General features: G+C 48.4%; 2 protein-coding genes and 1 long non-coding RNA gene across 4 annotated transcripts in view; all 3 read left to right on the top strand.

Annotated features, from left to right (window-relative positions):
* Window positions 1-5833, top strand: part of GLG1 (golgi glycoprotein 1) — a 150663-nt gene extending 144830 nt beyond the window's left edge. Inside the window, exons 26-27 of one of the 2 annotated variants that reach the window (XM_060083047.1) lie at window positions 766-929; window positions 1955-5833. In XM_060083047.1, the coding sequence (XP_059939030.1) occupies window positions 766-929; window positions 1955-2030 (240 nt within the window). In that variant the 3' untranslated portion in view covers window positions 2031-5833. Of the gene's footprint in view, window positions 1-765 lie in introns of both variants that reach the window. The other variant, XM_060083046.1, reaches the window with a different exon arrangement.
* Window positions 5834-13858: 8025 nt separating this feature from the next.
* LOC132480886 (uncharacterized) lies at window positions 13859-17984 on the top strand. The gene is made up of 4 exons (XR_009530695.1): window positions 13859-13932; window positions 14982-15119; window positions 17064-17197; window positions 17446-17984. It is a non-coding gene; the product is annotated as an uncharacterized LOC132480886 (long non-coding RNA).
* Window positions 17985-20872: 2888 nt separating this feature from the next.
* The window catches only part of LOC132479780 (pyruvate dehydrogenase phosphatase regulatory subunit, mitochondrial), a 39680-nt gene continuing 37340 nt past the window's right edge, over window positions 20873-23212 (top strand). The window contains exon 1 of the mRNA XM_060083337.1: window positions 20873-21029. The gene's annotated coding sequence lies outside the window, so the exon portion shown is untranslated. The remainder of the gene's footprint in view (window positions 21030-23212) is intronic.

Genomic DNA, 23212 nt, shown 5'->3' with positions numbered 1-23212 from the left:
TCTGGGCTGGACCCTTTTCAGTACCCAGGCTAAGTTGAGACTCGACAGAACAGGTCCGTGTGCACCTGGGGAACCTTTTGGTCCTGATTCTGCCATAGTAGCCTACCATAGAGGTCCACTGGAGAAAGCACTGAGGAAAACTGAGGATGAAAACTGGTTAGACTCTGAGTGTCCACGATTGGGGGAGTGATTAAGTATATTCAGATTAAGTATATTAAGTATATAAGTCATGTTTGCAAGTTGTTTTTGGTGGGGGGGATGCTGATGATACGATGGTGAGTGGAAACAAGTCACGACAGAGAATTAGCACCCGACAGAATCTCAACTTTTCTCTTTGTTTTTAAAAAGACAGCAACATGAAGAAAATAAATCAAAATACGTAAGAACCTGTGACCTTGTGCAAGTCACTTGACCACTTCCCACCCCTTGGGCCTCCGGGTCTTCATCTATAATGTGGGAGTAGTAAAATCTACGTCCCAGGATTAACGTGAGGACTAAATGATTGAAACATGCTGAGCCCTTTGCCAGCACACCATCAGGTCCTCAGTGTGAGAGCTGTTACTACGTGGGCAGCAGTGATCACTGTGATGAATTGTATTATTGGGAAAAACAGTTGTAGCTCGGTGTTTGATTTTCTTGCCCGTTGCCCTCCTCTCTCCCCAAAAGAAATGACCTAAGTTACAGTAGGAGTCCAGGGGGCAAGTTAGAGCAAGCATTGTCCCAGCCCACTTCTCTCTGAGGATGATGCCCCTGTGTGTTTTCCAGGTGGCCCCAGCGGATGGCTTCTCTGACCTCGCCATGCAAGTGATGACATCCCCTTCAAAGAACTACATTCTCTCTGTGATCAGTGGGAGCATCTGCATATTGTTCCTGATTGGCCTGATGTGTGGACGTATCACCAAACGAGTGACACGAGAGCTCAAGGACAGGTAGAGCCACCTTGAGCACCAGAGGAACTACCTGTCCAGTGCCCAGTTTGTACAGCCCTCCTGTATAGCGTACCCACTCACCTCGTCCTTCTGCGAGGGGACACCAACACCCATGTTAGAGCAGCAGCAGGTATCCACCGCGTTGTCCCGTCTCAGATTTCACCCATGTCCATGGTATCCTCCTCCTCGACCATTTGTGCAGCAGCTGGCCGCTTTGGGTATTGCCTTTGTTGGCAAACTCGGGTTTACCTGCCCATAGACAAGTCTCTCATACCGATGGAACTACCAGTACTTCCAGAACCAACTCACCTGACCTGCAACTCAAATGATTCTTTTTTTTAAAAACACCAAAAAAAAAAAAAAAAAAAAAAAGAAATTTTTAAAGAAAAAAATGTATATAGTAACACATCTCCTCCAGGCTTGATTTGAGCAATGGGGTTATTTCTTCTGTGTGACAGTGTAAAATGAAGGCAGGACTTTAGAGGGGAAACACACCACCCAATATGCTATAACTGGGATGTCTTGCTTACTTCTCAAAAGCACCTTTGGCCCATGTCAGGGCCATGGACTTCACCGAGTAGTGGGAAACGACTAACCAGCCCGCTTTGGGTCTTGTTTTCTTCTGCTGAAACAGTGATGCCTTCCAGTTCCTACCCTAGTAGAGCCACTGCTGGTCAAGACCCCACAGCCGTGGGTGTTTGTGTGACCTCCTCACCTCAGTGAAGTGGAGCGTGAGCTTCCCCAGGCCGAGGGCAGGTGGGTTGGAGAGGGGATCAGAAGTGTGTGCAGCTGATCAGTCCACTGCTCTGCATGGAGAGGCTGCACCCTGAGGCCCAAGGCAGAGTGTCCCAGTGACCTTCCTCCTCCAGGGCAGTGCAGGACTCAAGCCGCGTTCGGATTGATCCTGCTGGGGTGGCATTTCCTCCAGAAGTCCTCCGCTTCACCGGGAGGCCGTGACCATGGGGGATGGAGCCCAGGGCGGGAAGGAGGAGCAGGGGGTTGATTGACTTTGCTTTACGTCTCAGGCAGCAGTACAGGTCAGAGACAGTGGCTTATAAAGATTTAGCCTGGTCTCAGTGTGTGACTGGCAGTCCAACCTGACCTTTCTGCAGGTTCAAGGCCACCTTCCCAGACAAGCTCCTTTAGGCCTCTACATGGAGAAGGTGTGGAAAGTTACTACATTAAAAGATGGAGGCGTTTCTCCGTTTTTTTCTTTCTGTCCATTTGCTGCATACACCCACTACAGTAGGTATTGGCTAAATGTTGTACTTTGATGATTCATCAGTCTTTCCTGAATCTGAGCTTTATGGAAGCAATATTCCTGACCATCCCTCATCCCTCCAGTGTAGAGATGACAGGCTTGGAGTATAAAAAGGGAGGAGTGCAGGCATCACAGTTCAACCTGGTGCACCTGGACTTGAATTTGGGGCATGGAATCCAGTGGCTGCACAAGAGGGCGGCGTGTACAGTAGAAGATATATTTATATAATATATATTTTATTAACCTGTTAGACGTCCACAAAGTATTATAAATCACGTGCCTAAAACTGTCCACATAGACCATGCTCCATTCCTTGCCCTGCCCCTCTTTGCCACTGTCCACACGTGCTGAGGGACCTCCCCACATCTGTCTTCCCTGGAATGTGTTCAGTACAAAGTGGGTCAGTTTGTGGCTCGGTTGATCCAAATGACTCCCTGTCTAACCTGACTGACATATATTTGAATACTGTGGTTTTCTTCTTTTTCTTTCTTTTTCCTTTCTACTACCCTTCCTGGAGGCAGTGGGTTCTAGAAGCTGCATATCCCCCCTGCCTAGGGTACTCCAAGTCATGAAGGGGAGCTTCTAAGCTGCTTGGTCCCCCAAGTCCTGCTCTTAGGGTCTTCCTGATTCTTAGCAACTGTCCTGGGGCTCTTCAGCCTCATAAAACTTGAAACCCTTGGAGTCCGAGCAGCACCCACTCCTACCACCACTTTTGGACTGAACTGAGCTAATCTAGATAGTCCACCTCCAGGGGCTCCTCCCTGGGTGGTGGGGTCTGGGATCGAGGACCGGGGATATATCTGTACACAGGCCCCCACTGACATGTCTGATGTGATTTACAGGGTAGAATGACTGTTCCCTATTTGATGAGAGTGGGAGTACCATTCTCCATCTCTTCAGTCTCCCTCCCAGTGTATGTAAAACATCTCCATAGTTTAATGTGTCTAGATACTTGTTCTTTCTGAACTGAGAGATGATCTCAATTGTCTGCAGCAGATCTGGAAGTTTGAAAAGGAGTTTGATTCTTGAAACATTTGTCATCTTTAGAAATGATCCGGATAGATAGAAGGGATAACTCGGCTGGTATCTTTGTTTGCTCGTTGTCAGAAAACATTTCACCATCCGACTTGGAATAGTTTCAGTGACTGGTTTTTAGAATAGTTTCATATGACTGAGCAGTTTCCTACATCCAAGGGGCCCAGCACCATCTGAAACTACAGCCCAACTATATCCATTCTGTACCTCATTGGTGTAACAAAACAAGAGGTTCTGGGGTACCTCTGGTTACTGGACTCATAGATCACTCTTGGGTAAATCAGCTAGTCAAGAATTAGTCAAGAAGAAGCCATGTCCCTAGGGGAGCTGATGACAGACCTGTGTCCTTTTTCTCTTCTTCTGATGTCTAGCCCATGAACAATAACATAAGCAGCAGGTAGGGTTTTTGTCCAAGGCCAAGGCTCCAAGCACTTGCTGAAGATTACAGTAGCCAGAGAACTCATCAGGCCTTGTCAGCTCACTCAGACCTGGTGTCTCTACAACACCCCAGAGGTGCCAGGAGGTCAGTCTCTGGGCTGGAGGCCCTGCAGTGCAGGAGATCAGAAATCTGAGCAGAACGTCAAGAACAAGGCTGTCTTCTCCCTGCGTTGGAGCTTCTCACACAGAAGGGTGGCTGTGGGGGTGAGATCTTGACCCTGGAGCATCCCTGGCCTTCCTCTGCTATTGCTGCTGTCCTAAAAGAAGTCTGCTGGCAAGATGCTCGATGAGGTGGGAGCCATCACTTGGGCTTGGCTTCACTCCAGCAGGAAAGCCCTCCTTCTTAGCGTTCCCTAAAATTCTGGTACCACTACCAGGCCCAGTGCTGTGGGTCCCATCAGCTTGTTCTGAGCCGGTGCATCCTTAGAAGCGAGGGGAATTCTAATACGGAGTGAGTAGGTGTTGACTTGTATTCATTGCAAGCCTTTGACTGTCTCACGTCCTGCACGTATTCTTCTTGGGGACGCTGGGGAAGGAGGGAGATTCTGCTTTCCTAGGTGTGACAGGAAATTACCATCGGATTTCATTTCTTCCTGTTTCCTGAGGTCAAGTAACAAGAGAAGCCAGTAGTAAAGAATCGTAGGATCATTTACGTTTTATCAGACAGAGTGCTGACTTCCCTCCACCTTCCCAAAAGAAGATTCACTCTCCTATATGAGCCTGACTTCTGCGCCACCTCCAGGCTTGTGGTACCACTTCTATCCTAAAGATCCCCACTAGTGTGAGTCACCCAGGGAGGGGTAGGTTGCTTTGTGGGACCTCCTTACCTGGTCTCAAGTTCCTCTGAGAAAAGGCCTCCCCATCCCATTTCTTCCCCTCCCCCACCAAAAAGTAAACGTTTTCCGCATATAACTTACTCTAAGCAAGCAGATACAGAGAAGGAACCTGGAGTAGGAACCCTTAGAAGCCAGCCAACACAGCCTGACACATTCAAACTAAATTTGGGCCATAGAACAAAAAGAAGAATATGGCTTTTTGAATCATATGCATTTTGGTATGTTTACTTATATTTCTGATTCTTAGGAATTTGAAAAACCTCAAAGACTCCTTTTATTTATTCTCACCATTTGGATGGCACCTAAGTAATTTTATAAAATGCAGCATTCCAGTGCCCTGAGTTTCCCCCAGGCCTTTAGGGATACTCCACTCCTAAGTCACCTCTTCCCCACTGGTCTTCAATTCCCAAAGGGCCTGGGGCCAGAGCTGATGTTCTGGTCTCTGTCTCTCTCTCTCTCACTTGTCTTTGGTTGGTCATCTCTCCATCTACACTCCTCTTGGTCCTCCTCTCCCCTAGGACCAGGGTCACATGTCAGGGCAATCAAGTTTGAAGCCGATTCCCCCTTCCTGCCCAGACCTCAGACAAAAGATCAGTCATTAGCAAACCAAGACTGACTCTGCAGAGTGACAGGTTCATCCAGGCCATCTAGTGAGATCACTGTGGAGACCCAGGGACTGTTGGTCATCTGGAGCACAAAGGTGGGACTGTCTGCTTGGGCTGGTAGTGACAGGATCCTGATGGTGGCTTCCTCTCCTTCTCCCTTTCCAAGATCTGCCACAACGCACAAGTAGGGGTGTTGGGATACATGCAGTGGAGGAATCTCCTCGGGCAAGGAGAAAATTCAGATAGTGCCTCTATATTCTGTTTTGCCTTCCCCCCAACATAGAATTGACAACTGGACCCCAGAGCCCAGCAGGCCCTGTACCACACATGCTAGATGGTTTGAACAGGTCCCCTGTCAGACTGAGGGGCACTAGAGTGAGTGACCGACAGGAGGGGCTGGCAGCCCGAGGCTTCCTGAGCGGCTTCTCCCAACACAATGTTCCCAGGTCAATCGAAGCAGGAAAACAGACTGTACAGCAAATGCTGTGTGAGATCTTAGGCCTTTAATTTTTTTTTTTAAGAAGGAAAAAAAGAAAAGTAAAACTAACAAGCCTCTTTTGTAAATGGTTTTCCTTTCTATGTATAAAATCCTGGCAGTTTCTTGTTTTTACATGTTCATGCTGTGTAATTTTGAGATGTTACTGAGATTCTGAACATAATGTGCATTTTTTTCTGTACAGATGAAATGGGAGAATTTAATAAAGAGTTTGCAGGTTTTTACTTGTTAAATTTTCTCTGTGGTGACTGGGAGGACTCTCCTCCAACCACACGCTCTGCTGGAAGAAGTCTCCGGAGCTGTGAGTACTGACTGTAAATTTGCCACGGATGCTCAGAAACTTACTGTTAGAATGTCCGTGTTCTTGGCTAATTAGGTCAAACAGAGTAGGACCATAGGCCTTTACAGGAGAGCTGGAAGCCAGATCTGGGGTTTTCTGACTCTCAAGCTCATGTGTCCAGAATTGTTCATTCTACTGATGTGTTTAAGCCATGCCCTGAGGCTCCTTCCTGGGGGGAACACATACCTGGAACTTCTCCTTACAGATGTGACACAAGAATGGCACCTGGTCTCTGATGGCCGCCTTCCCATTCAGGCCCAGAACTAGGCCACATTTCTTTTCTGGGCCCTGCTATGTCCGCGTTTAGTCAGTGCTTGCCTCCCCCTTCCAACAACCCAGCCCTGAGGTCAGTGACCTCATGACACCCTTCCCGAACCTTGTCTCCTACCTCCTCTACTCAGCAAAGCCGATGTGCATCGGCTGTTAAAAAGTAACAGCTTAAGGAATTGCATGGTAGCAAGGATTTCTTTAAGTAGTAATGGCCGTACTAACATTCAAGTAATAAAATGGGGTGTTCAGTGAGAAAGGAGGGGTAACCTGGAACCCAGGGTTTCTTCTCAGAACTCAAATCCATTTTCAGCAACTGTCACTGGGGAGGTCGTAGGCCTAGGTGCACAGTGGACATGGGCGAAGGTGAAGAGTAGAAGAAAGGAGGGAGGGGTTGAGGGGCATTTTGAGTCCCAATGTGAATATTCCTTTATCTAGGAGGCTCAGGGCAGCCGTCAGCCCTGAATGCATGCCCTGGAGAGGCTACCCTGCTTTGGTGTAAGTGTAGGACATGAGCTGTGGGTTCAGGCTCCTCGTCACCTGTATCTCTACAAGGGAGAAGTGGCTCCCCAGCCAAGCTGCCCTCAGCCCCCCGAGGGGACACCACAGCAGTGAATGGGTTACGTGTTGCCCAGCTGACACCTTAGCAGTCTCTGAATGAATTGCCCCACTCCCAAATTCTGTGTGTGATTTTTCTGGTAAAAGATCCTTGGCCAACTTCAATCCTCAGAGGCGTCTGGCCTCTCTTTTCCAGAGGGACTAAGAACAAAAGAGTTTTAGCCGAAAAGGGGAGAAGCTTAGACTGTCCAAGTCTCTCACTTAGATGAAAAAGTGAGGTGCAGGAACTTCCCTGATGGTGCAGTAGTTAAGAATCTGCCTGCCAATGCAGGGAACTACGGGTTCGAGCCCTGGTCCAGGAAGATCCCACGTGCCGCGGAGCCACTAAGCCCGTGCACCACAACTGCTGAGCCTGTGCTCTAGAGCCCGTGAGCCACAACTACTGAGCCCATGTGCTGCAACTACTGAAGCCTGCACTCCTAGAGCCCATGCTCCACAACAAGAGAAGCCACCACAATGATAGAAGCCCGTGCACCGCAATGAAGAGTAGCCCCAGCTCGCCGCAACTAGAGAAAGCCTGCGTGCAGCAATGAAGACCCAATGCAGCCAAAAATAAATTTTAAAAAAAAAGAAAGAAAAAGTGAGGTGCAGAGGCGGGGACGGACTTGTTTTCACATACGGCTGATTAGCTGCAAAATGAGAGTGTCTGCCCCTGCCATATGCTTTTTCTCTGACTAGCCAGATTGGCTTCGGGACCTATGTGACCAAACTAAAACTCCAGCCCTCATCCAGCTCTGGGCAGAGGCTGCTGATCTGACCCCAGAGCCTGCAGACCCTGGACAGGCCTCTCTTGGGGGCTCTTGACCTTGGTCCTGGGTTCCCACCTCCCTTGCTCAAAACAACCCGCAGCACAGCAGTGTCTTCTCAAATTACTTGTTAACTACAGAGAGAAAATAAATTAGTAATTTACAGTGGAGAAAACACAGCTAAACCACGTGATACACGTTAACATCAAAAGGAGGAGAATGAACAGACATCACGTGCCTCCTGATACATGTACTGAGGACACAGCATCCTTCCTGTCGTCAAAAGAGCAGAGCCTGAATCCAATCATAAGGAAACATCGGACAAACCCAAACTGAGCAACATTCTACAAAATAACTGCCCTGCACTCAATCGTGAAAGATAACGACTAAGGAATTGTTCCAGATTAAAGGTGGCTGAACAGAGACATAATAACTAAATGCAGTGTGTGATCTGGACCAGAAAAAAAAAATGTTTTCTTACCTAACACACATCTGAGGTAACCTTTTTGGAGAATTGGGTCACTAGGTTTTTAAGGCTGCCTCTCCACTGCTGAGACCCGGGGGCCAACAGCAGTTCTTACTTTGTAATAATTTGATGCAACCAATAAAGAAGCCTTGAACATGAAAAAAACACTTTTTTTGACCATCGTATTGTGTTACCCTAAGACTGATGGCTGACTTCGAATCAGAAATGATGGAAGTCAGGAGACAGTGAAAAGACACATTTAAAGTCCTGGGGTGATTAAAAAAAACTGCCAATGTAGAACTTTTTTACCTGATGAAAATAACCTTTAAAATAAAGATGTTCTCAGATAAAAGCTTAGAGGATTTGTCACTATGAGACTTGCACAGAAAGAATCCTAAAGGAAAATCTTCAAGCAAAAGAAAATGATCCTAGATGGAAATATGGAAATGCATGAAGGAGGAGCACCAGAAAAGGTAAATATGTGCTTAAATATAAGCAAAAATTTAAATGATGTATATTAATTTTAGTGAAATTTAAAATTAAAAATAAGTTTAAAATTTTTTAAATTAAAAAATATATAAATATTGTACAAAGCAATAGAAATGTCTTTAAAATATACGTTGATTTAAAATGTCTTAAAAAAAAAACCCACAAACGTTGGTAGAAGGCAAGTGAAGTTGAAGTGCTCTAAAGTTCTAGCCTTACTGGAGAAGTGATCAAAGTAATGTATTAGACTATTAAGTCAAATGCTTTGGTGGGGGGGTAAATTAGGAGTTTGGGGTTAAAATATACACACTATATAGAATAGATAACCAACAAGAACCTATTGTATAGCACAGGGAAGTATACTCAATATCTTGAAATAACCTATAATGGAAAAGAATCATATATATCATGGAAACTGAAATGCAGACTACAGTGAGATCAGCTGCACACACACCTGAATGGCTAAAATGAAAAGACAGAATGTTTCGTTTTGGCAAAGATGTGAAATCACTGGAATCCTCATACATAGGTATTTTATCTGTTTTTGTTCATATTCCAAAATCAGAAGGAAATATTTGAAACCATTCATAGTAGCAGAGTGTGGGTTTACGATTATGGGAGATCTTTTAACTTTTAATATTTCTCCTTCTGTTTAATTGTATTTTTCATACTTTAATCGGACAAAAATGTTCAAGTTTCACATTTTGAAAAGAACAAGCCCCTTTGGCACCACACACGAACACCAAGGCCCAGAACCTAAGCACGTCTCACCTTCATCTCTCCTGGCCTTCCAGCCACGCTCACCCCTGATGCCGCCGGCTCAGAACCTCGCCAGTCCTCCCACCCTCCTCTCCCTACCCCCTCCGTCACCCCTCCAGGGCCCTGCGTCTTAGTCCTTGGCCTCTCTCTCCCTCACCCTCTCTCCCATCAGGGTCAGCGTCCGTCTTTGCTGAGGGCGGCTCAGTTGCACCCGGTCTCAGTTCCCGAAGGAGAACGAGGAACAGACCCCGCCCCCTGCCCCTTGGTAGCCGGGCTCCACCAGCACGCGCCCTTTGTCTCTGGTTCTGCAGGTTCCTCTCCCACCCGGGCTCCCTCCACCGAAGCCTGCGGAGACCAGGTCTGCTTTGCCTGCCGCCTGGGTGGCGCCCAGCCTCCCTGCTGCTCCCGCTGCCCCCTCTCTCCTGCTCCAGCCCATCCTCCACCAGAACTCCACCACGTGCGCCAGGCCCACCCACCCAGACCTGCAGTGGCTCCTGTGCCTGCTGGCCGCCGCCCCCTCCCCAGGTCGGCTCTGCTAGCTGTGTGACTGTGGATAACCCCGTCTCACCTATGCAGTGGGGGGTGTAGAACCTACATCACAGACTTGTCAGAAAGGTTAAAGGAGAGAACGTCTAGCGCGAGGTGGCTGTCTAATCAGTGTGGCCCACTTCTGCTATTTCTGTTAAAGCTTCAGTGGACAGCATTGCAACAAGGTATCCCCCACTGCCCCCCCAGAGTACTGCCTCTCTGTGCCTGGTGCTGTTCCTCCACCCTTCAACTGCCCTTCCAGGCCTCCCACAGCCCGTCCGTCCAGGTCCAGCCCTAGTAACCGCTCCCCTGCCCCCTGCCCTCCCATCCCTCAGGCCGGTGTTCTTCATGGGGGGTGGCAGTGAGGGGCCCACAGGGTTGTGCACCAGGATTCTGCCCTCCAGCCCATGGCCTCTGATACCCTCCCCAACCTAGGAGGCCCCTTCTTTATGGGCTCCTAAACCAGGATTTGTCTGTTGGGCAACCCACCCACCCCCCCATTAAAAAGGAGAAAGAGGACAAGGATCAGGGGGTGGGGGGCTGGGCAACAAGGACCTCGCCTGAGGCAGAGAAGAGCAGCCAAAGCCCCAGGGTCCAGCCAAGCCGGGAGACTATGGCTCCTCTCAGAAGCTTTCCTTGGGTTACCATCTCCATATCTGCCCCGGGACAGAAGGCACAGCGCTTCTCGAACTGAGCCCTCCTTGTCGGGGGCTTGGTATCTTCTTCCTCCCTAGGTAGGGAGGGTGGGGGACAGACACAGGTGCCTCTCAGTTCAGCAGCCGTGCCCCAGCCTCTGCCCACAGAGCCTCCTCCTCACTGCCTCTCCGTGTCGCTCTCTAAAGGGCGCCTCTGCTTCCTGATGGGTCCAAAGAAGTGGACAGCAGTTTCTCTTACAGCTCAGTGGTAAAAGCCTCGAGGTTCGGTCATCAGAGACCTGAGACACCCTTCCCTCCCAGGGACCAAGACCTCATGGTTCTGTGATAACAATCAAGATCATCATCACCATCATCATCATCATCATCATAGAAGATAATTGGCCACCTCATCTCGCCCTTGGGTTGGGTTGTTGGGAGGACTCAAGGACAGTGCCTTGCCTGTTGGAAATACTTGGTGAATGAGGTAGGTTTGTGTTTTACAAGATGGCTACCACAGCCTATCACCTCCCATGTGCCCTTCTTTTTTTTTTTTTTTCTTTTTTTAAAATTTTTATTGGATTATACTTGATTTACAATGTTGTGTTAGTTTCAGGTGTACAGCAAAGTGAATCAGTTATACGTACATCCACTCTTTTTTTAGATTCTTTTCCCATATAGGCCATTACAGAGTATTGAATAGAGTTCCCTGTGCTATACAGTAGGTCCTTATTAGTTATCTATTTTACATATAGTAGTGTGTATATGTTAATCCCAATCTGCCAATTTATCCCTCCCCCCTTAACCCCTGGTAGCCATAAGTTTGTTTTCTACATCTGTGACTCTATTTCTGTTTTGAAAATAAGTTCATTTGCACCCTTTTTTTTAGATTCCACACATAAGCAATATCATATAATATTTGTCTTTCTGTGTCTGACTTACTTCACTCAGTATGAAAATCTCTAGGTCTATCCATGTTGCAGCAAATGGCATTATTTTGTTCTTTTTTGTGGCTGAGTAATATGCCATTGTATATATGTACCACATCTTCTTTATCCATTCCTCTGTCATTGGACATTTAGGTTGTTTCCATGTCTTGGCTATTGTAAGTAGTGCTGCAATGAACACTGAGGGCATTTATCCTTTCAAATTATAGTTTTCTCTGGGTATATGCCTGGGATTGCTGGGTCATATTGTAGCTCTATTTTTAGTTTTTTTAGGAACCTCCATACTGTTCTCCATAGTGACTGTACCAATTTACATTCCCACCAATAGTATAGGAGGGTTCCCTTTTCTCCACACCCTCTCCAGCATTTATTGTTTGTAGATTTTTTTTTTTTTTTTTTCCGGTATGCGGGCCTCTCACTGTTGTGGCCTCTCCCGTTGCGGAGCACAGGCTCCGGACGCGCAGGCCCAGCGGCCATGGCTCACGGGCCCAGCCGCTCCGCGGCATATGGGATCCTCCCAGACCGGGGCACGAACCCGTATCCCCTGCATCGGCAGGCGGACTCTCAACCACTGCGCCACCAGGGAGGCTCTGTTTGTAGATTTTTTGATGATGGCCATTCTGACTGGTGTGAGGTGATACCTCATTGTAGTTTTGACTTGCAGTTCTCTAGTAATTAGTGATGCTGAGCATCTTTTCATGTGCTTTTCGGCCATCTGTATGTCTTCTTTGGAGAAATGCCTATTTAGATCTTCCACCCATTTTTTGATCGGGTTGTTTGTTCTTTGGTATTGAGCTTCATGAGCTGCACATGCCCTTCTTTCTCTTTCCAACCTAATATTTTTTTATTTTTAAAATTGGCCCACAGTAAACTGCACATACCTAAAGTGTACAGTTTGGTACAATTTAACATGTATACACCTGTGAAACCATCACCACTATCAAGGTACTGAGCATATCCATCAACCCTAAGTCTCCTCATGCCCCTTTGCCATCCCTCCCTCTACCCCACCCCTAGCATCTCCATGCAGCCACTGGTGTGCTTTCTTATCACTACAGGTTAACTGCATTTTCTAGACTTTTATATAAATTGAATAATACTATGCATGCACTTTTTTTGTCTGGCTTCTTCCACTCAGCATAATAATTTTGAGAACCATCCATGTTGTTTTATGGATCAACAGTGAATTCATTTTTTTTTAATTAAAAATTTTAAAAAAATTTTTTGGCTGCATTGAGTCATCATTGCTGTGCTCGGGCTTTCTATGGTTGCAGCGAGTGGGGGCTTCTCTTTCTTGCAGTGAGCGGGCTTCTCACTGTGGTGGCTTCTCTTGTTGCAACTCTAGGCACATGGGCTTCAGTAGTTGTGGCACATGGGCTCAGTAGTTGTGGCACATGGGCTCAGTAGTTGTGGCACGCGGGCTTAGTTGCTCTGTGGCATGTGGGATCTTCCTGGCCAGGGATCGAACCCGTGTCCACTGCACTGGCAGTTGGATTCTTAACCACCACGCCAACAGGGAAGTCCGACAGTGAATTCATTTTTATTGCTGAATTGTATTTCTCTGTATAGCTATACCATAATTTACTTATCCATTTGCCTATTGATGGACATTTGGGTTGTTTCTCATTTTTGTTTATTTCAAATAAAGCTGCTATGAACATTCACGTGTAAATCTTTGTACAGACATCTGCTTTCATTGCTCTCAGGTAAATAGCTTGGAATTGCGTGGCTAGGTCATATGGTAAATGTGTGTTTAACTTCCAAAGAAACTGCCAAGGATTTTCCAAAGCAGTTGTATGAGAGCATCCTTGACAACCCTGGGTATGGCAGGTCATTTTTATTTAAACATTCTACTAGGTGTGTAGTGGTATCTCATTGTGGTTTTAATTTGCATTCCCCAATGACTAATGATGTTACCTGGGGTCACCAAGCTGGGAAGAAGCCGAGTATCGGCAGGGAGAAGACCACATGTAGGTGTGCTGCTGATGACCAGCCTCAGCTTGCAAGTGAGCAAACCCTCAGATGATCCCAGCTTCCAGCCTTCCAGCCACCCCTGCTGGTGCCACATGGGGCAGAAACAAGCTGACCCCACTAAGCCCTGCCCCAGCTGCAGATTCGTGGGCAAAGTAGATGATGGGTGTCATAAGCCTCTGTGTTTGGGGTGGCGTATGCAGTGGTGGCTGACTGAAACAGTGAGTCTGATAGCTGTGATGTGTTATTACTACTGACCTAGTTCTTTTCCTCCACATGTGGTTTATATTTGTCTTCTCAATAAACCCTCAGTTCCTAGCAGGCAGACATCATTTCTTTCATTTCTGGAATGCCAGCCCCAGAACCTTGCTCCTGACTGTCCTGCCCCCTTCTCCCCGCGACTCCCTCCTCCAGTCCTACCACATTCTCTCATCTGTTACATCAGCTCCCTCTGACCCTTTGCCTTCTCTTAGCCGCCTCCCCAGGGGACAGAGTAGAGTGTTGAAGGGCTTAGGCTCTCCTGCTGGACTGCCTGGATTTGAATCCTGTCTCTGCTCCTTCTTTTCTAAGCTGTAAGAAATTGACCAAATTCTTTAACCTCTCTGAGCCTCAAGTTTACCTTCTATAAAATGAAAACAGTAGCACCTACCGCAGAGGGTGGTGATGAGGCTTCAATGAGATGATGCATGTAAAGAACTTAGACTTGGCCTGGCTCCACTACTGTTATTTTCACTATGGTTTTGTCTGATGCCTGTATGGATATAAAAACACCCTCTCTCATTCTCTCTCAGGGAGCTCGTCTGCCCAGCTCCTGATGGAAAGGCATCAGGTGTCTGGGTGGGAAGAGCTAACATCCGTTGTCCTAGGAGATTTACAAACATGAAATCACTTGCTTTTTTTTTCTTTTTTATAAATTTATTTTTGACTGTGTTGGGTCTTCATTGCTGCGTGCAGGCTTTCTTTAGTTGCGGCGAGTGGGGGCTACTCTGTTGCAGTGTGCGGGCTTCAGTAGTTGTGGCACACGGGCTCAGTAGTTGTGGCTCACGGGCTCTAGAGCACAGGCTCAGTAGTTGTGGTGCACGGGCTTAGTTGCTTCTCAGCATGTGGGATCTTCCTGGACCAGGGCTCGAGCCCATGTCCCCTGCATTGGCAGGCGGATTCTTAACCACTGAACCACCAGGGAAGTCCCTCACTTGCATTTTTAAATCCTTGCTTCCCTCCTTACAGGTCTTATATTTCCAGGCAAAATATTCCCTCCTTCTGAGCCTACTTCCTGCACCCAGAACAGGGGTAATGCTGTCTGCCAAACAGGGGTGAATGCAATGACGTTACAATGCACTGTCCTGACACAAAGTGAGCCCCTGATAAATGGTAGCTTTTAACATGAATAACATTTACTCTGAGATGCAGCAGGTAATATTTATGGAGGAAGGAGAACAAGGATGGGGGAAGATTTTTCAATGTATATTTTTTGGAGCTTTAAAATGTTTATATTATCTATGTTGTTTTAAAATTAAATATAAATTTTAAGAAATGAATAAAATTGATAAATTCAGATTATGAACAAATAAAATTTAAAATATACTATGTTCCAGATAACTATTTTTGCCCTATTTTATAGATGGAGAAACTGAGTCTCAGAGTGGAATAACTTGCCCAGGATCAAGCAGCCAGCCAGAGCCGGAGCTGGGATTAGAACCCAGGTCTGCCTGACTCCAGTGCCCGGGGCCTTACCCTGCCCTTGCTCTCTGGTTTCTGGGTAAGCACCGTGGGGTGGTGAGGCGGCCTAATGGATGGGAGTAGCTTCCTGAAATCAGCTTCCCAGTGAGAAGCTGGTCCATCCCCATGCCTCCTTAGACTCCTGAAAATGGGGTGTCTCCTCTGGAAATCTTCCAGCTGGGTGTCGGGGCCTCCTGACCCTCCCACATTTGCTCCAGCAGGCAGGTCCCCACATCTCGGATGGCAGCTGTGTCTAGGACTGAGCAGTTTCCTTCAGAGGTGCAGACCCCTCACTCCCAGTTCCGCTAACTCGTGGTCTCACGTGGGGAGCAGTCCCATTCCCATGGGGTGGGGGGCAGTTTGGGAGGGCTTTGGCACCTCCGTAATTCCCATCAACTCCTCCTGCCAAAATAATGAAACAGTTTCAAGGCAAGTCCTTAAATCCCCACTTCTCGATGCCCCTCATTAATTATTATGCAGACATTCCATACGTGACCAGTGGCTGCTCTCAGAGCTGTTTCCTGACTGTGGCTGTGCCACAGTCTTCCTCCTTCTGGCCCAATAGAAATTCAGCCCAAATGTTACAGGGAGCAACGAAAGTCTAGAAAAGTACGCAGCTATGGGGCAGGGGAGGGCCAGTGTCACGGGGCCTGGCCCCATCGTTTTGCACTTGAGGAACGTGGGTGGGGAGGGGCCACTGACACACGGGCTCTCCAGGCCTTCTGAGTGCCCACCGATGCCCTTCTCCCTAAAGATCTTCCTGAGCACCGGCCCTTTGCAGGGAGTTAGAAGACAAACAACAAACAAAACAAAATCATTGCCTTTGAGCACTTATGAATGTCCCTGCTGGAGAGGAGAAATAGACTGAGGGGCGGAGCACTGGATTCATGTCAAAAAATCAGGGAACCGAAGGCCACCCAGTAACAAAGTCCTGCAGCTCTCACAGAGTCCCACGGTCGCAGGCTCTGCAGACGTACCCTGGGCACCTGCCCCACAAAAGACCACACCTGATACCCACAGAACACAAGTCACCGGCTCCCCTGGGGGCAGAGACTGGCATCCAGTGTTCTTTTAAAACAGCTTTATTGAGATTTAACTCACATACCATTCAATTAACCCATTTTAGGTGTAGAAGTCAATGGTATTTAGTACATTCACAGTGTTGTGTAACTATCGCCACAATAAATTTTAGAACATCTACATCACCCCAAAAAGAAACCCCATACCTGTCAGCAGTCACCCCTATTTCTCCCCAGCTTCCCATCCCAGCCTGTTGCAGCCATAAATCTTTCTGTCTTTATAGATCTGCCTATTCTGACCATTGTCTATAAATGGAATCGTATAATATGTGGCCTTTAGGTCTGGCTTCTGTCACTAGCTTAATGTTTTCAAAGTTCATCCATGTTGCAGCTGTACCCACACTTCATTCCTTTTTATTGTTGGATAATATCCCATTGTATGGATATACTCTATTTTATTTATCCACTCATCTGTTGATGGGCATCCAGGTTGTTTCCACTTTTTGGCTCTTCTGAATAATGCTGCTATGAACAATCATGTGCAAGTTTTGGGCACCGAATTTTCAAAACATATTTACAGCAGCTCAGTTATCTAATAGGAACCACTGCCTCAGTTGCTGTTCCTTTAAGGGAAAGTGGTAAATCCCATCCAGAAGCAGCCTGACGTGAGGGGCCCCTCTAGGTGCTCCTCTAAGCAGCGAAGAGAGTGCTGGGAAGGGGGCAGCTGATGGCTAACAGTGGCGAATTTTCTATAGCTCTCACTCTGCCATGGAGAAAAAGGAAAACTAAAAATAGTTTGTAGGTGGATCCCAATGTTGGTTTGAACTTCAAAGAGCCTCCATCAATAGTTGTCTCCTAGTTGCACAATCAAGGTGTCGAAATGGTTGGACCTCTCTTATTAGCTGCTTCCTAGAGAGTATTCAGGATCCTTTTTTTTTTATTCAGTGTGTTTCACTTAACTCTAGTTGCAACTGGAGGAAAGAAAACACATGTCAAGTCTCCTAACAGAAGAACAAATCACTGAGCAGAAATCGGCCAGCGGGCAGATGTCCTGGGGTTCGTAGGATGAAGAGGCAACTCGAGAATCTGCTGGGCATTGGTGAGCAGGTGGAGTGAGGGAGGGAGAGAGTTCTGGGGGTGTTTGATTCTTCCTCAAAAGGTTGGGTATTGTCATTCAGCCATTCCTGGTAAGAGACACCGGAAACAGCTAAGGAAAGAATCCCCCTCTAATTCTGACGTAGGAGCTTCTCAGGGTGGGGCGCCCAGTTATCTGGTGAAGGAAGGTGTCTTCAAAGTGGAGGCAAAACAAGTTTTGCTCAGTTAAACACCATTAACATAACTCTGCAGGTCCCAGCAGGTTCACAGGAGCAGCCGAGAGATGGTTCAGTAATGCTTATGAAGGGAAAAGAAGATTCTGAGAAGTGACCAACATTAGGTGTGAACAACGAGCAGCATGCAGGCCCCCGAAGAAGCTGGAAAGCACAGAGGCCACGTCAGCCACGATCACCGGAGGCCAGAGTAGAGCTGCTCACAGGTCATCCACACACATGCATCCCTGGGCCTGGAAAGAGCTCACTCAGCTCAGACAAGCCCACTGGATTCCCAGGCTGCCTCCTGAGTGAGTGAGTCTCCACCAAGCCCAAGTAGCGTAAACAAGTCATAATGAGCGCAAAGCATCGGCCCCAGGGGCTCCTGGGGACTCCCGCCCAGCTCCCGCCACAAGCGTCAGGCTCACAGGCCTGGGCACAGGTCTCTGCTCTTCAGCTGCGTGTCACCAGCCTCCGTGGTCATTCAGTTTGGCTCATCAGCCCCACCTCCCACAGTCTGGAGCCTCAGGTGCCAGGCCGTGCAGCTCGTTTTGCAAGAATAATAATAAAAGTAGCTGTTGTGCCAAAATTTTCACAAATTTTGGGCCAAGCATTTTATACGCATTATTTGAGTCTGCAAAAACAAAAACAAAAACGTATCATTGCCCGTTTTACAAGCAAGTAATCAGAGGCTGTGATGATTAATTTTATGTATCAACCTGGCTAGGATATGGCGACCAGATGTTTGGTCAAGCACCAGTCTAGATATTGTTGTAAAGGTATTTTCTGGATGTGAATAACAGTAAAATCAGTAGGCTTTCAGGAAAGCAGATTAACCCTCCATAATGTGGGTGGGCCTCATCCGTTCAGTTGAAGGTCTTAAGAGAAAAGACAGAGATCCTGTGGAGGAAGAAGGGATTGGGCCTCCACACTGCCTACGAACTCGAGACCCCCAACATCAGCTGTTCCCTGGGTCTCCAGCTGCCCGCCTGCCCTGTGAATTTCAGACCTGCCAGCCCCACAAACCCATGAGTCACTTCGACATAAATCTCTCCCTCTCTCTCTCTATACATCCTATTGGTTCTTTCTCTTTATATATAGTCTCTATTGCTGATTACTACAGAGGCCCAGGAAAGGTAACCACCTCCCAGGGTCATACACTAAGGAAGAGGCAGTGATGGCCAGCTCCAAAGTTGTGCTCTTAACCAAACACACAACAACCCTTTCAGCGCGGACTCTGAGAGGCTCCAGTCAGCTGATGCCCCAGATCCAAGTGTCTGAGGTCCCTAACTCTACAGAGCATCTCATGGGGAGGACAGCCAAGGGAGGGGAACACACCTCTCTTTGGGAGGCTGCACCAATGTAGCTGCTCCTCAGTGGCTCCTGTGTCACAGGGACCACGCTGGGTTATCAGTTATCATCTCTCGGGGGAGATTTTACTAGTCTGACTTGGTTTCTAACTAATCTCCACAGTGTGTCCTCCATATGAGGGGGCTCTCTGAACCCAGGAAACCCCATTTCATCAGCCACAGCGCCACCTACTGCTGGTTTATATGAACAAAGAGAGTGACTGAATCATGCTGATCTCAGACCACTCCAGCATTAGCCCCATTTTACAGTTTGGCAAACAGAGGTTCTTTAAGAACCAGCTCAAGTCCTGCTTCATACACAAAGCTTTACATAACTACTATTTCCCCTCCATACTCTTCAAGAGTTGGCACCCAGTGGATTCCAGATACAAGGGGAGTTCCTGGAAACCTGTTTAGAAGAACAGATGTGTCTCTCAGCCTTGTTGATTCCAGTTCATGTGGAGGATATGGGTTTAGGTTCCCCAAGTGATTCTAATGCACCACCACCGTCTCCACCGCATTTCTTAGCACTGACTTGAATAGTTCACTACTTCATAAACACTTAGATGTGAGGCCTGGTTTGTATTATCTGCAACTTGAGAACATGCTTCTCCAGGCCTCACTTTCCTCACAGGTCAAGCAGGGATACTCTGCTGTAATTCACACAGTTTTGGTGAAGTTTCAACAAGGTAAGGCAGTTAGGGCACAGGAGCCACTTATAAAATTACTCTGTCTTACAGGGACTCTGTGAAATAGCGCCCTGCACCCTGCACAGCTGAGTCCATAGCAGGTGTTTTACTGCAAAACTGCACCATGATTTGTCGGTTCAGGTTGGTGTGGTGAGTGCACTGGCTGCTTCTCTCAGACAGTGAGCTTTTTCCCCCACAGGTGTGAACAAGAATGTAGGCACAGCCCTGGTTTCCACACAGACACGGGCTCACAGGTACGTAGGGGATACGCCCTGTGCCAGGTTCTTACCATGGAGTCCGTGTAAGGCTGGATGTTGAGTCCAGCGACAGCGAGAGTAACTTCAGGGGGAGGAATGGGGTTTCTCCCCCAGCCATGTCCCCACTGCATGGAGAGTAACACTTGTAAATGTTTGTGTCTTCGTTATGTCAGTTCCTAAATTCTCTTTTACACTTCGGTAACAGGACAATGGTTTTATGTGCAGTGTTTATCCCATCACCCAGCAGGATGCCCGGCCATAAGAGGCCATCCATTAAACGAAATCGGCTTGTGTGGTGAGATGGGCTTGAATCCAAAGAATGGGAACTATCGAGTTGGCCCAACACGCAGGGGAGGCTGTACCATTAGATCGCTATCCAATCAAAGAATATGTACTTTGTGCCATGCGCTGTTCTAAGTGCTGAGAACATGGTCCTGCACGAGATTTAGGTTCTGTCGTCACAGGGCAGAGCTTGCAACTAGTGGGAAAGGCAGTCAACAAACACTGATCTACTTTAGTGACGAGTTCTATAAAGGAAAGAAAACAGGGCGATGTGATAGTAAGCAAGGTGATGGGGAGCTTCTCAGAGGATGTAGTGAATGATTCCTCTTCCTCTGGTCCAGACAAGCAGAGAAGGCGCAAAGAGTAAGATCCGGCTCAGAGCTCAGGTCTTCTTATCCTGCCTCCGAGTTCTGGCCGGGCCAGGAGACCGGATTTCCGATCTGCTCTGCTAGCGATTCGCCCAAGACCCGGGCGACTTCCAAAAAACAAAGCGGCTGTCAGTCCAAGAATCTTCTTTACGCCCTGGATTAGAGTGTCTTTGGGCAGCGGACGACGTGGGACAAGACCTGGGGAACTCGCCTCAAGGGAAGAAAGAACCCCCGCTCTCTCCCCACACTGCAGCGGGGTTGCCACCAACTGGGCCGGCAGGACTGCACCTGCAGAAATAGCAGGGTCCGAGGCTAGAGTCCTAAAGCGACCCTCAACAGGCTCGCAGCTCGCCGCCATCTTGGCAGAGGCGGCCCCATTTAGGGGCGGGCCCTAACGAGACCCAAACAAGCCTCACGTGTCAGGGGCGGAACCCTACCTCCTAACGTAACGGTGCGCGTGCGCGAGAGAGGTCACGTGCCGGCGTACCCTTGCTAGGAACCTTAAAGCGCGGAAGGTCGCCGTATCAAGCTTCCCCGGAACTTTTTCCTCCCTCCTGTCCCGCCCCCTTCCCTAGCCGTGTCCCACCTTCCGGCCCCCGGGAACGCCGGCAACGGTTATGGCTGCTGCCCCGCTTCAGCCGGAGTGTTGCTGAGCGCGGAGCCCGAGGGCGCCCGTGAGGTAAGGAGAAGCTGCGGGGCCGCTCTGGCGTCCCCGTCCGCGCGAAGCGTGGCGACCCGGGACCCCCAGCGCCGCCCCCCTTTCCGCTGTGGTCTCGGTCAGGGGGCTTCCGGCGTCCCTCGTTTCCCGTCGGTTCTGCCTGGTCCTCGGAAGGCGCGTCCCGGCGCCGGGACTCCTCCCGCCGGGGCCGACAGCGCGTCGCCCGGTCTCACTCAGCCTCTGCGGCGGTGGCGTCTCGCGGACGCGGACCCGTGCCCGGCTGCCCGGGGCCAGCGCACCAGCTCTGCCAGACGCCCGCAGCCCAGCCCGGATGCCCAGGGCGTCCGGGGTAACCTCGCTCCTGAGGCCCGCCTCGGGCAGGCAGCCCCCACCCCCACCCCCACCCCCACCCCCTAGCGTGGGTCGGGCTTGTCCAGCTGTGTCGTCTCTGCAGGCGGAATTGTTTTCCCGCGTGGCAACGTGCGGTCCGCTTGTGCTTAACTAACCAGTAAAAGTGCTGCAGAGTCAGCGGTGAGGTTAGGTGGAAACGTCCAGGCCGGGGAGGTGAGCTCTCTTCCCAAAGTTTGACCCTTTGGGCCTGATGTGTATGACACCGAGATTTGATTCAGGCATCTTTACAGTCCGTTTCGCCCGTGCCTTGTAAGCATGTTGTCGGGGGCTGCGGGGCGGCGAGGTAGCCGGGCTGAAGGGGACACGTTCCTAGGGTTAGAGACTTGTGTTCTCAAACTTGGCTGGTCACCTGGTGCACTTGTTGAAAAATACAGCACCCTGGACCGCAGGATGAGAATCTCCGGAGAGGCAGCCTGTGAGTGAGTGTGTCCCAGGTGGCTCTCATTTGGAGGCAGGTGTGGGAAATGTTGTGTTAATCCGTCTCCTCTCACCCGGTCTCCCTTGTGACCAGCAGCCAATTTGTACAAGGTGTTGTGACCATGCAGAGGAACAGCTCAGGAGTTGGAGCTGTCCTCTTGCTCTTGTTGGTGTAAGCAGATCTGAGCATAACCAGCGTCAGTATTGAGATTGTTTCGCAGAAATTCTTCTCCTTAGCAGAAATTAAACACATAATTTATTTTCAACCAGGTGTGTGTTTTACTTTGTTGTCTTTGACATCTTCCGTTTCTTCTCTACTGGCTTTATCTCCTTTGCTCTCAAGTTTTATTTTGCTTTAGCTGCCAGACCTACTGGAATAGACTGTGATGCCTCCTGTACCTTCATTGTTTGCATCCACTGTAAATCCTTTTTTTGTCCTCACCACTTCACTGATTCTTGAAGGTCATGATGAGCACAAGGTCAAAAATCCTTTTCTTGGTTCTTATCACCCTGGCCTTTTAGTATTATTTCTTCCATCTTGAAACTTATCTGTTGTTATATTTTTGGGGGTTTTTTATTATTATTTTTGGCTGCGTTGGGTCTTCATTGCTGCGCGTGGGCTTTCTCTAGTTGTGGTGAGCGGGGGCTACTCTTCGTTGTGGTGTGTGGGCTTCCGTAGTTGTGGCTCACAGGCCCTAGAGCACAACAGCCTCAGTAGTTGTGGCACACGGGCTTAGTTGCTCTGCGGCATGTGGGATCTTCCCGGACCAGGGCTTGAACCTGTGTCCCCTGCATTGGCAGGCAGATTCTTAACCACTGCGCCATCAGAGAAGTCCCTGTTGTTATGTTTTTAATGCTACCTTTGCAATTCCTTTTTTCTATTCGGGGAAGTGCCTTGTGTTTCTGGCCTCCCTCACAGCTACCCTTTTTTAATCATCTAATCCTAGCTTACAGGTAGATGAAGTAATGATTCAATGGCGGACTCTAGTGCTGAACTGGCAGGCTTTGAATTGAGGCTCTGCCGCTCACCAGTATTGTAGGATCTTGGATCAGTCACTTCACGTCTCTGTGCCTCCTTTACCTCAAGTGTAGAATAAAAATTGTAACATCTTCTAGATTTGTGAGGGCTAAATTAGTTGTATACATAAAGCAGTGCCTGGCACATCATAACTACCTATAAGAATATAACCTTTTTAAAAAAAATTATATCAGATTATTTAGAGATCTCCTCACGTCTGGGGGCCTAGCCTTGAGATCTGAGTCATCACTGAAGTTTTTCCCCATCTCCTTTGTTCTCTGTTCTCATTTAATTGTCAGGTTGTATTTCCAAGGTGCCTACTGTGGCAGCCCTGATCAAGTTATGAGTGGTCCCTGCT

This window comes from Mesoplodon densirostris, chromosome 19 (genome assembly GCF_025265405.1).
Source record: "Mesoplodon densirostris isolate mMesDen1 chromosome 19, mMesDen1 primary haplotype, whole genome shotgun sequence".
Lineage (NCBI taxonomy): Eukaryota > Metazoa > Chordata > Mammalia > Artiodactyla > Ziphiidae > Mesoplodon > Mesoplodon densirostris.
Note: the sequence above shows the minus strand (reverse complement) of the source record. Positions and strands in the feature narration are given on the sequence as shown.